This window comes from Colletotrichum destructivum, chromosome 2, assembly GCF_034447905.1.
Source record: "Colletotrichum destructivum chromosome 2, complete sequence".
NCBI classification, from domain to species: Eukaryota; Fungi; Ascomycota; class Sordariomycetes; order Glomerellales; family Glomerellaceae; genus Colletotrichum; species Colletotrichum destructivum.
In genome coordinates, this window is record NC_085897.1 from 3,240,289 (window position 1) to 3,252,596 (window position 12,308).

Genomic DNA, 12,308 nt, shown 5'->3' on the forward strand with positions numbered 1-12,308 from the left:
ACGGTATGCCCCGCTCCCTGCCCTGGACCAACTCCTCAATGGCGGGGCAGTGATGAAAGGCAGTCGCGTGTTCCCGCACCTATGACGTAGCTTCCCAATCACGAGCTTCCCAGCTCCTGCCTGCCCAGCTGGGGAAGCTCCCTTCCCCTCTCAGCTTGCTCATATTAAAAGGCCTTGAAGTAAGCTCCTTTCTCGTACCTACTTCTTATTCAATCAATCAATCGAATAACAAACACTCTGAGATACCCCGACAACTCTCGTCTTTTCACGTCCAACACTAAAACATATCACGACATTCGTCGGAGCTCACCCATCAATCACTACTCAACAACTCTTACCACACACCTCCACCACATCAATCTTCCAAAATGGTTCGCGGCGAGGCTCACCAGACCAAGGTCCACTACAAGGGTCAGGAGGACGACTTTATCGTCTTCGTCGAGGATGTTGAGCTGTTCAAGAAGTGGAAGACCGACAAGTCCGTCCCTCTGGCGCACTTCATTTCCTCTTACAAGATCTTCGTGACGCACAAGTAAGTAGCCTGATTACCCCTCACTTTCCGTTTCCAAGGTGGCCTTCCAACATCGATGAGCCAAATGGACACATTTTGTACCATCGGAAGTCGACTCGCTTGCTTCGTCAGGTGTGAACGCTGCTGATGCCCCCACTTCATCGGGGATTCGAACCGCTGGTCAACTCTTCGATCCACCCCCAATCACTTGCCTATTTACTCAACGGCTAACCACTTCATCTAGGCAAGGCAACCAAGGCACCTTCGATGCCGCCTCCAAGTCCACGTTGGAGAATGAGTTCGGCACCAGTGTCGATGACAAGGTGATTATTCAAATCCTCGAGAAGGGTGAGGCTCAGAACGCCGAGGTAAGCTCTCCATCACACTTTAGCACATTTTGGCCATTACGACTGACGATGTATTGCATCAGTTCCCTGAACGTCAAGGAAACAAGAACGACTCTCAAGGACCTATGGTTGCCCACTAGAGGTGAACCGGCTCTTTCAATACGATGATCACTACAACCGTGGCACTTGCCAGGCAGACTGGCTTATGAGGCGTTATGATGTTTCGGCGGTGTTGTGCGGCAGCGAATGGATTGCGCTCGGTGAACGAGAGCCACGACTTCGTCATTTCGGCATGGAAACATGTTCAAGCGAAATGAAGCGCGTCTCTAATCAAGCACTTTGCATGCAACGGAGGATGAAGAATGAGGTGTGAAAACCTTGCGGAATCTCCTTCGAGCCCAAAGAGGGTTCAATATCGACGCCCTGATTCGGCACGGGGTCGATTGCATGGGTTCTTAACCTAGCTACTTAGATAGCGGAATATGAGCACACGACTTCTCATTGACTTGTCTCTCCACCTATGATATACTGATGAGTGAGATTGAAAGCTTACTAAATCTAGCAGCTTAAAAGTGCCCGAGATGCATGTGCGCGTGGAACCCACATGATGGCTCGAAGGTTGGCCCGGTCGGGCCCCACAGCGTCTTCGCCGCGGTGGTGGGCTTTTATGTACATCCAGGAAAGGTGCTCCTGCTCCCAGTGGCTTGGTCAAGAATTGCTGTAGATAACTTAGCGGGCGAGACCATCCCGATTCATATCAAGATTGCAAACTCGGCTTCAATCTACGGAGGGCTGTCAAATGTGGATATTCTAAGGAAACTTGCCCGTGGTGCTAATGTGGACGCCGTGTGGTGTGTCCGTTTCCGAAGTGTTTCGGGGGTTGCGTGCAGCCTCCCACGGTCCATGGTTGAAGCCCCTCGCCTCCCTTCCTTCCCTCGTCTGCACCTCAGCCGCCTCAATGGTCTTTGCTGGGGGGGCTGTACCGATTCGACACACCCGGCCGCACACACCTGAAGAGACCTCTAACACTTTGCAGATTTCATTATGCTCGTGTCAGTCAGTGTGTGTGTGTAGCTGCTCGCAGCATGTTAGCACAAACTCTGCTTTCCTTGACGGGCCATGCCTATATTCGCGACCAGCAGAGCCTGTGACATGGAAGCTGAAAAAAAGAAAAGAAAATTTAAATTTATGTACTGGAACAAGAATCAAAAAGGGATCGGGAGGGTGATGGCAATGACAACCTGGGAGAGAGATGGTACTTTTGGTTGGTTGTCGACGAGAGGCTGGGGTGGACTTGACGAACGCAATCCCGACGAACGCATTCCCCCCAGAAATAGACGTGTGTTGTTGTGGTGTAATTTTTTTATGTATTTTTTTCCTTTCTTCGTCTTGACATTAGATGTAGCATTGGTACGTTTAGCCCTACTAGACCAAGACAACGTTCTCTTGACAGCATCTTTGGCTATTCCGGGCAGATTCTGTTTCTCTTTCTCGACTTCTCTGCATCGCAACTCATGCCGTCCCAAAGACCCGGGCTCCACACCACACCGAGCGATGTTGAGCCGAGCTTCGGGATGATACACTGCACCCCTCCAAGCCAAGGTAAAGGGGCCATGCTGGCACAAGGCGCGACCGCCAAGGGGGCCTCCTGTCTCCAGTATTGCTCCCGACCATCCATGCCCAGCCACGCGCGCACCCACACGATGACAACCCGTGGTTGCGTGTGTAAGCCAATGATCCCGCTGGTGCAAGACATGGACAAGCCATCCATCACAACCAACATCCATTCTACACGCCACCGCCACTACTACCACCTGCTCCAAAGAAGAAGTACGACCAAACTCAGATCACTTCGAGAATAATTGCCGAAAATGGAAAGGAAAAAACTGCCATGGATCTTTCCGAGTCGCTTCCGACCGAGAGTGCATAGGAAAAATTGAGGGACCCGTTGTCGTCAAGAATAACGCCGATGCTAGATGCCGTGATATTGGTTGTGAGTCGTTAAAAAACATTTCAAAAAAAAAAAAAAAAAAGATAAGAGCTTTGATAAATATTGCCCAGAGAAGAAACGGTGAGGTTTCGTTGATTCGTCCGAGATTGTTTGGGTTAGCGCTGGCTCCGTTTGTGTGTATACGGTAGTCCCTCTGTCAGGTCATTAAACCATGCGAGGTCGAGACGGTTGTATACGTTGTGATTGAAAAGCGAGCCATATTTAGACACGAGAGCCGTTGCGGCCTCTTTGAGGGAGTGTCCAGGGCTTGGCACAAATAATCTGGTCATCAAGTTAGCATGAGTACGGCTTGGGGAAATAAGAACACGTGAGTGTCGCATACCTCTCCTTCGCTGTAGGCCCAAAAGTAGACGACCAGTCCGATGAGGTAATAGAGAGCGGCGTTGGTGCCCTGGTAGATGAGAGCTGCGGCGAGGGTAGTAAGAGGGAGGACAATAAGACGGAACTCCAGGCTGCGGTGGATCGACGAGCCGGCAATGAATACCAGAGGCCACTCCAAGGCCACCATAAAGAGAGCCATGATTAGATTGATGATCTGTAACACAGGTACAGGCTTGACGGCCGGGTCCAAGGTCTTGGTCAAAAAGTCCCAAAATATCTTGGGCCAGAAGAAGCCCTCGATGGCGGCGGCGAACTGGTCTTTTCACACATGATTAGTATCTTGTACTCGGACCCGTATGATGGTAGTGGACTTACAAGCTGCAGCGCTCATGACAATGAGCCGAGCCCAATGGTTCTTAATAAGACGACCCATCCTTATCGATTATATGATGGTGGTGCGCTTGTCTTGACCTGAGACCTTCTTTTCCTCTCTCTTTCTGTTTTCTCAGTGTTGTATGAAATCCTTCCTCCCTTTTTTTGTTTTTGCCCGTTGCTGCTGAAGCTCCGTGACGTCGATGCCGCGACCTCGATATGCCCTGTGTCTCGTATCCCAAAAAGCCCCGAATGACCAGCGAATGAAAGTAACGAGGGAATCGGTCGTCGAGATCGTAATCCTCTCTTGCGAATAAAACGGGTATGGTGATAAAAAAGACTCCTCAGTCGAGGGTGAACCGTGCAACGGCGGAAGGAAAGAAATAGGTACCAGACCTGCGGGGTGAAGGAAGAAGTGAAGACGTTCCGAAGTGAAGATGTCGATATTAAAAGAAGGCTATCGACAGGCTAGTGCGCAGCGCTGGCGAGGCAAGAAGAGAAGGTCAAAAGGTAGGACAAGAAGTATCAACCGATGCCAGGGCGGGGAGGGCGAGAGGTCTATATTGAGACAAGAGTCGGGATAAGACGCGGTGGGCTAGAGTGCACACCAGGGGTAGTGGTGGGAGGTGGAGAAGGAGGAAATGGATGGCAATGCAGGCTTGTCCAGCCCAGAGGGCAAGACGTTGGAGCCGCACAGAAAGCTGGTTGAGGCTTGTATCAGAGTTGGTCCCCCGGGCTAGCTTGCTGGGCAGGGTATCAGTATTGTGCGTTTCTGGCTCGATAGCGGAGCGAGTTCTCTAGAGATCCAGGTTCGAGCAATCTGATCTATGATGACAGCGGGCATCCGAGCGGCATTGAGACGTTTCTAATTGTGCGACGAGGGGGGGTCTTGGTTCTGCTATAGACCAGCCGAGCAGGATCAAGAGGCACAACCAGGGGTGGGGCTTGAACTGGGTTGGGTTGGCCAGGCGCTGTAAGTACCGATGGTGAGCGGTGACAGCGGTGACGGCGTCTGATAATCGTGGGTACTGTAGGATCTGGAGGCTGATACGTCGGGGCTCTGGATGGGAAAATAATCTCCTATTGCCGGGAAGCCGTTGTTGAGCACAGGGTATGAGGCAAAAGTCGGGATGGCGAAGCGTTGTGGTGGAGTCTGTTGTACGTGATGTTCGTCCGGGATCAGCGCTCTATCGCACCCGTCGCATGAAGGTTGTTTGAAGATCAGACAGGAATGTTGTCAGGGACACTGGTGAGGCAAAGGAGGTGGGAGAGGGACAGGAAACGACGGATGGTCGCACACGCGAAGGTCGGAGGCAGACCAGTTTTAAGAAACGCCAGCTTTTGGTGCGGGCCGGGGTCATTGACTCCATTGGGTGTGATGCTGTCCGTCTGGGCGGGATGACATGCAAGAAAGAAGTGCAGCACGCAGAGGACAGTGGCGGCAGCGACATCGTACGTCTGTCCTGCCATCCATCGCAGCCGTTACCGCTACCCGCCCCGACGACCCAGCCACGGCCGAGACCGCCCATTATCTCACTCGAGAGCCAGTTGAATGCCGTCACACACGAATTCAAGAAGGGCGACAGAGCGCTAGGGCGGCCAGGGCCCAGGGAGACCCAGCCGTCACTTGACTAGCAGATGGGGGATATACGTGGGTGAAGGATGTAGGTCGGCGGATACTGATGCAAGGCCGACCGGGATAAGTGCACCTGAGAAAGACAGGCGAAGTTGATTTCCTGCAGGCAAACATAGTACACATGGCCGTACACCTAAGTAATGGGCGAGGCGAGGCGAGGCAAGAATTGGTAAGGTAAGGTAAAGTACTTTAGCAAAGGTCGTTGACGGATCGAGGTGATTGGGCTTGCACACAGAAAGGCGTGGGCGGTTAGAGAACGAGTCCGGGCCAATGGGACACATTGCCGCTTCACGTCTGGCAGTCGGGTGTGCATGTGCCCCTGTCGCCAAGGATCCAGGGGTGAGACTGGGGTCGTCTGGTCTGCCGTCAGATCGTCGCACCCCGGCATTCAGTGTCAGAAGGGACGGCGTAGCTACCTCTTGTCTCCGCCAGATGTGGGTGGTAGAATAGGTACCTCTCCTGTTTTCCCATGCAGGGTTGGGTTTCTCCTCGCTCAAAGGCAGATACCTACCTGTAAGCAAGTACAGGTAGGCACCACATCACACGGCTCAATGACCTCCTGTAAGTCACCGGCCTTCAGTGCAGTGCACGCCAGACGTGCTAAAGCGTCCGGTCGTCGCCTTTCGAACAGCAATGGCTGGTTAGCCCATAGACGAGTGGTCGACTAAATAAATTTAGCTTCGGTCATGTCATCAAATGGGTATGCAGGGAATTCTACGATAGGCAATTAGCAACCCGGAACGGCAAGAGCATTAAGTCGAGTTGAAGAAAGAAAAAACAATAATACCAGCCATTGCCTATTCTCTTTTTATCCCGGGCACTTTTTTAACGCTGGGGCAAGCCAAGCTAGCAAGCATGGGTAGGTATTTTGTCTACGAAGGCACAGCGAGAGATCGTCCACTCCGCTCCTCCCACACACGGCGCCTGTCGCACGAACTCAATCAATCTTCCAGATGGCGTCAAAGGCCCAACAGAGATCGCGCACGCGCACGAGAGCCAACATAGCCCAGGTCACCCCGAACCTCGGATCAAGTATCAGTCCTTTTTCTCCCAGGTGTGAGTTCAAGTTCATGCCATCTGATCCTCTGCAAAACTCTGAGACGGCTGATCAAAACCGCCTCAGACAGAGGTAAGTTCCAGAATGGCTGTGCTGAGGCACATGTGGTTTGAGAAGATGGGACGGCTGCTCTGTGGCCCGGTCACAGCCACGGTCTCATCCGAGACCAGAGCCCCGCCCCCCAGTCGTCCTTACCCGTCCGTTCGACCACCACCTCACACAACACCCGCACCTAGCAACTGAGCCCGACATGGGATCACTTGAATAACCGACTCCTGGGCGACGCTGACAGAAGAGTCCCATCCTGGCTGGAGGCTGGGCGTACCACATGGGAAATATCAACATGAATTGGATTTTCCCTGCCTTTCCCTTGTTGTGCTCTTGGGGGCCATTTTTGTCTCCACTGTGCGCACGCTCTCCACCAGTCCATGTCAATGACCACCTGAACGGTACCACGGTAGTCATCGGGTATTGGGGGGGTAAATGAGTCGATATATCCGATGATTAAAGTCTTCATTGACTCTTCGCGGCCGATCCTACGTGTCGTATCCGCCGTCGTTTGCTGCTGGCCTCGCTACCAATCCCAACGAAGCCTTACCGTTGCTGTCGTCGAGCTGATGCCGCGCATGTTAACGGAACCAGATAGTAGTGGTGTATGGTTTTTCTCAACGTACCTCAAACCCGTATGAACGCCTGCCTCCCCAACATTTGCTGTCTCACGGTAAGAGCCCCTGCTCCGCCCAGTCCAAGTTTTTCCGCCGATAAACAGACGACTGAAGTAGTGAGGGACGAACGCTGCATTTCAGACCGAGGACAGACCGCCGAGAGTACAGTGACGTTGCCATCAAAGTTATCAAGCAACCCATGTCGGCAGACCCTTGAAAAGGTTAGAAGAAGGAGGGGCTTGCATGCATTGCGCTTTACTCCCACTACCAATGACGTTCTAGCCTGCTCGTTTTCTGAGCATTGGCTGCTTTCTAGATGACCCCTTGGGGATTGTAAAGCCATTGTCCTCAAAACGCCGAGCATTTGGCTAACTGGCATCGCCAGCTTTCTGTGGTGTCGGCTATGTTGTCGCTCCTGACACCTCTTATCGACCGTTCAAGACAACGGGGACCAATCTAGGGCTTAGAGCGGAGGATTCGAGTGTCGTTCTTCTCCTCACCTTTGCTGTTTGTGGCATCAGCCTCTCGCCGCCACCGTACCAGATGATTACTCCGTGTCACGGCTCTTCGCGCGGGCACGCCACTTCACGTCTCCGAGAATGCGGCGGTGGACGTGCCCTTGAGTCGAGAAAGGGTTGGCTGCACGTCAGTCGCCAAGTGCTCAGCCGATGGCAGGCCGCCCGCCCGCTTTCGCTACTTGCCTGATTCAGCATTGCCACGGCTGACGCGGGTTGCGAGGTTGAATCGATAGTCTCTTGCCAAGAAATCAGAGCATGGCAAGAAACGGCTCACGACGAGGTCGACTCGGCAGACGAGTGGCGAGTTTGTGTGGCCTTATTTGATTCTTTGTCCATTTGGCAATCTACGCTTCCACCGAATGAACGGGTGATCTTGGAGAGCAGATATGATATGCACCACACCCGCTCTCTGCGTCCCACCGCTGCGAGATGGTCACTAAAAATAAAAACCAGAGAGGGGGAAACCGGCCGCTAAATGGTGTGTTCAACTTTATTTCGGCGAGCGGTTCAACGCCATCCATCATTGGCTCCCTTCGAGGAACCCACATGAAAATAACCCACTTTCTCGAGAGGGGTTTGGCCAACCAGCAGAGCCGGCCGTCGTGACTTGTGCTACTGCAACCGCCGGGCAGCAATCACAGCATTATTGGATTATATTCTGCTCTCTTCACACTAGAGACTGGGGGGCGGGAATTCGACTTCACACCTGGGCCCCGAGAAGCGGTCAAGCCATCTTTACCCACCATTGATGACTCTCGGCATACCGATGTTCACTCCGGAAATAGCTCAATGAGCAGATGGTTCTCTTGGAACAGACACCCACCAACAGCTAGCAAAGCCTACTCATGCCACGCACCGCGAGTTTTCCGCGTCGGGCCTACGCCAGATGGGTCGTCAAACACAGGCAGATGCGAGAACGACTTGTAACTGCCTGTTACGCCTGAGCTCTCTTCACCCAAGACTTCCACCCTTAACTTTGCTAATGTCGCCAAACGCTTGGGTCGTCATGAGACGTCCAGCGTCCAGCGGTCAGATAAGCATGTAGCCCAGCGTCCGATTTTCGCCAACGTCTCGTCTCCACAGAAGCGATGGTGGTGATATCGCGACGGATATAGCATATTACGGATGCAATACGGATGTAATATGGGATCGCCCGTCCCCTCACACTGGATCTGAACAACTCCAGGGTATCGCCCGGTATGAGATCCGGGCATTTGCCGAAGACTGAATTCGCATGTGGCCGAGCGTGGCTTCGCCGCCTCTTTACCTTCGACCCCAGCACGTGCCTGTCTAGTCTATCTCTCAGGAACCAGACCCTTGGGGGAGGGGGATGCTGGGACAGACAGGGCGATCCCCGCTCGTGAAGCCTTCTGCATTGCAGCACCCAGGCGAGGATACGGCAGCCAAGAAAAACTTCTAGAGCTCTTCGACGGAGAGTGCAAGACCCACCGAAATTCCAAGAAAGCAAGAAAACAGACGTGAGAAAAAAAACCCGATCATAAGTTGAGGGCTGGACTAACCGGACCGATGAACCCAGAAGGGGGGCTATCAACCGAGAGCCAAGCCTGTTTAGACGCTCGGTCGCTCTCATCGACGTTTGCACCGCTGCAGCTTTCTCGCAGCCCTCTTGTCTCGCTGGTCCATTGTTGGGTAGTAAGCATGATGCTGTAAGAGGATAGCATACAGCGGGCGTTCTGAATTGGTCTTGCCCCTTTCCTTCTTCTTACTGATCAACACGGCTCTTGGGCACAGCCGAGAGGGGGGAGGAGTAGCCAGGGCTCTGGTGTGCGACGTTTTCCGTGCCCGAACATCAAGTGCTTCATCTTCTAACCCCCCTACGGCTGGTACGGAGGGGCACACTCGGACGCCACCACGGCCGTGGCCTGGTCCGGACGTTAGGCACAAGCCTTCACACGCACGGATCCTTCGCCTTTCATCCTAAGACTGTGAGACGACAGGTCAAGAGCTGGCAGTAGTTCCAAACGCCTCTTCCGCGAATGTCAGTGTCAACTAGTTTTTTGAGGCGCGAACGACTGTCAATGTCCGCTTTTGGCTCTCCCTCCTTTCTCCTCTCTTATGCTTCATCTCTTCCCCCTGTGCCTCCGCCCAGCAGGCAAGGTTAGTTGGCTTGTCAAAGATGGTCAAACCATGGACCCTCGCTCCCTCGCTCCTTCTCTTCCCCTCTTAGCCCCTCACCCATTGTTCGTCACGATGGCATCGCCGGCATTTGTCAACCCCCCCCCCCCCTTTTCTCGTCTCAAGTCTTCCCTGGTAAGGCACACGGAACACAGCCTCCCCGTGTCCCCTTGCCCATTTACCCTACCATGGTTCTCCCGTGTGGACTTAGCCAACCTGTCTCGGGAACCGGCGTCCCTCCCTGAACGACAAACATGCTGAGTACCGTGACAACGGGATGCCATCTGAAGCCAGCGTCGCATTACGATCCTCCCTGATTCTGATGGCACCGAGCATCGAAAACAATCCTTTTTGATGCTGCTTGCTGATCGTCATTCAAGCGAAGACCTGTTTCTCTTGCGCCAGGAACGAGAGAACCCGCGCCCCATCTACTGGGCCCAATAGGCCCAAGATTCGCGCCTTTCCCTGTGCCGTCTCGGCGAGGCCGGCAATCTCGCGCGGCGACTGACCGAGTTCGCTCAGGAGGTTGGTCATATGCTCCGAGAGGGGACCGTTGCCGCTGGCCAAGTGCTGGAGGAGGGGGAGAGAGAGGGAGGTGGCTTGGGCTGGGGAAGTAGCGTGCTGTGCTGCGGCAAAGGCGGTCCGGAGATTAGCGAGGGCAGAAGGGAGGGACGAGATGGAAGTGAGAGGGACCAGGGGGAGGTCGAGCTTGCTGAGAATGCTTGATACCACGTCGTCAGCCGTACACTCTTTCAAGTGATGATCGGGGGCTTTTGGTGGCCGTTTACTCAATCTGCAGATTCATGAAGGCCACTGTCGGTTTCGTGTCATGTCCTTGCTGGTTGAGGAGGAAGAGAATGAATGCGTCGTGACCTCCGTTGAGGTTAAACAGGCGTTCCAGACGCTGCTCTGTGGCTGCCGTGCCGATGTCCTTTGGTGAGAGGAGGACTAGACGAAGGACGCGGCCCTGCTGTTGTGGGAGGGGAAGCGCGATGTCGTGTGTGTTAAGCCTGCCCTCTATGGTCCCCGTCAGTGAGTGTTCCCAATCCCACGAAGAGGAGGACATTCCGGTACCTTGAAGACGAGGCGTACTCCCGCTCAGGAGAGGGATCGCCGATGTCCATTCTGAACGCTTGCGGAGCGAGGAACAAAACATGACCCTTGCTGATGTGCTTTCCCCTTAACCGAAGGAACACTACGGGATGCTGGCTAGGTCTGGTGATGTATTCGAGCCTGAGCTTCCAAGTATCTTTCTTCCCCCCTTTTTTTGTTTTTGTTTTGTAGATGGTATATTTCTATATGAGGTGAGTCAAATCTGTAATTATTGGCAAGAACGGCATGTCTGCCCCTTGCCTTTCATGGTTCCTTCCCCGAGAGAGTGAAGTGTCCCGTCTAATTGACGCCGATAGTGTTACACGCGCCGTGCTCAAATACGGCAGAAGATGCCTCCAGCCCGCAAAATGGTATCATGAAAAATCTTACAAAAACTCCACGCCTTTTGTCTAACTAACCAGCCCCAGGATACACCCGTCCGCTCCGTAGAACTTCATGCCGCCGCGGGTGCAGGGGTCTGCGTCTGCGTCTGAGTCGGCAGCTGCAGGCTTGGCAGCAACGGTTTCTTCGTCTTAGGGTCCCTCAGTTCGCGTAGCGCAGCCTCCATGGCGAGGTACCGCTCGGAGCGCTCCTCCTCACGCTGGGCCAGCTCGCGCTCGCGGCGCGTCAACTCCTCGAGCTTCTCGTCGAGCATACGGATACGCTCGGCGTTCTGGTCGGGCTTCTGCGAGGCCTTCCAGTACTCGTAGACGATGATGGCGCTCGCGACGCCGAGGATGAAGGCGTCGCCGATGACGTCGGCGAAGAGGTCGACGGCCTTGTTCTCGGGGAGGGGGCGGAACTTGCGGCGCCAGACGCTCCTAGGCTTTTCTTTCGCCGAGCTACTAGTGCTGCTGCTATCGCTTATCGAAGTTGAAGATGAGGACGGGGACGCGGATGTTCCTGATGGCGATGTCGGGGGGGCGAGGGGTTTCCGTTTTGCAGCATCGGGGTTCTCGGCTTCGAGCTTGGCCTGACGGGCTTTGGCCACCTCTTCCTTCTCGACCTGCTCTTTCGTCTTGACCGTCGGAGCCTCCGCTTTCTCCTTTGCACGCTGCTCGGCGTTCGGGTTGCGGAGCAGGGCGACGTTGAGGCGCATATTGAGCTGGTGGATGGACTGGCCGTAGCGGGCGGCGAAGGCACGGAACTTGGGGTGCTCGTGGGCTTGCGCTTTTATTTGGTTCTGTAGAATGTGGGCATTGGTCAGAGACTCTCTGGAAAGACTCCGAGGGGCGACTGAGGTTTCCAACTTACGGCACCATACTTTGATACGTGACGCACAAAGAGCGCGGCGAGCTTGAAGAGAGGTAGCGGCACCATGGTGGGGGGTTGCTCCCGGCGGACGACCGAATGACGGAAGGGCTGTTGGTTAGGAGAGATCTCCGAGAGCTCCGTGTTACGGGCTCTGCTTGGCTTGGTCTTGGCGGTATTCCCTTCTATCAATTGGAACGATGAATGCCCATTGACTACTGTGATGACAGCTCAGGTTGACTGCAACGATGGTTGACAGTATAAATATAGTGACGACAACTTTGACATGTCGAGTTCATCGGAGTCACAACAGACAGCTGACGGCAATGGATCTCCCGGGTGGGAACGCACGGAGCGCGCTTATTTGATGTTCCGCTTCTATGAACTTCGG

General features: G+C 54.1%; 4 protein-coding genes across 4 annotated transcripts; 1 reads left to right on the forward strand and 3 right to left on the reverse strand.

Moving 5' to 3' along the window:
- The first annotated feature begins 173 nt into the window (after positions 1-173).
- CDEST_03214 (Putative ribosome maturation protein SDO1/SBDS) lies at positions 174-1,365 on the forward strand. Its single transcript, XM_062919373.1, has 3 exons — positions 174-532; positions 756-879; positions 942-1,365. The coding sequence occupies exons 1-3, from the start codon at positions 369-371 to the stop codon at positions 996-998; spliced, it is 345 nt and encodes a 114-aa protein (XP_062775424.1). The 5' UTR covers positions 174-368; the 3' UTR covers positions 999-1,365.
- An 833-nt stretch (positions 1,366-2,198) lies between these two features.
- CDEST_03215 (uncharacterized protein) lies at positions 2,199-4,963 on the reverse strand. The gene is made up of 3 exons (XM_062919374.1): positions 3,566-4,963; positions 3,192-3,508; positions 2,199-3,130 (listed from the first exon to the last, which is right to left on the reverse strand). The coding sequence occupies exons 1-3, from the start codon at positions 3,621-3,623 to the stop codon at positions 3,071-3,073; spliced, it is 435 nt and encodes a 144-aa protein (XP_062775425.1). The 5' UTR covers positions 3,624-4,963; the 3' UTR covers positions 2,199-3,070.
- Positions 4,964-9,949: 4,986 nt separating this feature from the next.
- Positions 9,950-10,730, reverse strand: CDEST_03216 (uncharacterized protein; the record flags this gene model as incomplete). The annotated part of the gene is made up of 2 exons (XM_062919375.1): positions 9,950-10,295; positions 10,363-10,730. The coding sequence occupies 2 exons, from the start codon at positions 10,728-10,730 to the stop codon at positions 9,950-9,952; spliced, it is 714 nt and encodes a 237-aa protein (XP_062775426.1).
- A 110-nt stretch (positions 10,731-10,840) lies between these two features.
- CDEST_03217 (uncharacterized protein) lies at positions 10,841-12,211 on the reverse strand. Its single transcript, XM_062919376.1, has 2 exons — positions 11,921-12,211; positions 10,841-11,849 (listed from the first exon to the last, which is right to left on the reverse strand). Exons 1-2 carry the CDS (start codon positions 11,984-11,986, stop codon positions 11,121-11,123), a joined length of 795 nt encoding a protein of 264 aa, XP_062775427.1. The 5' UTR covers positions 11,987-12,211; the 3' UTR covers positions 10,841-11,120.
- Between the last annotated feature and the right edge of the window lie 97 nt (positions 12,212-12,308).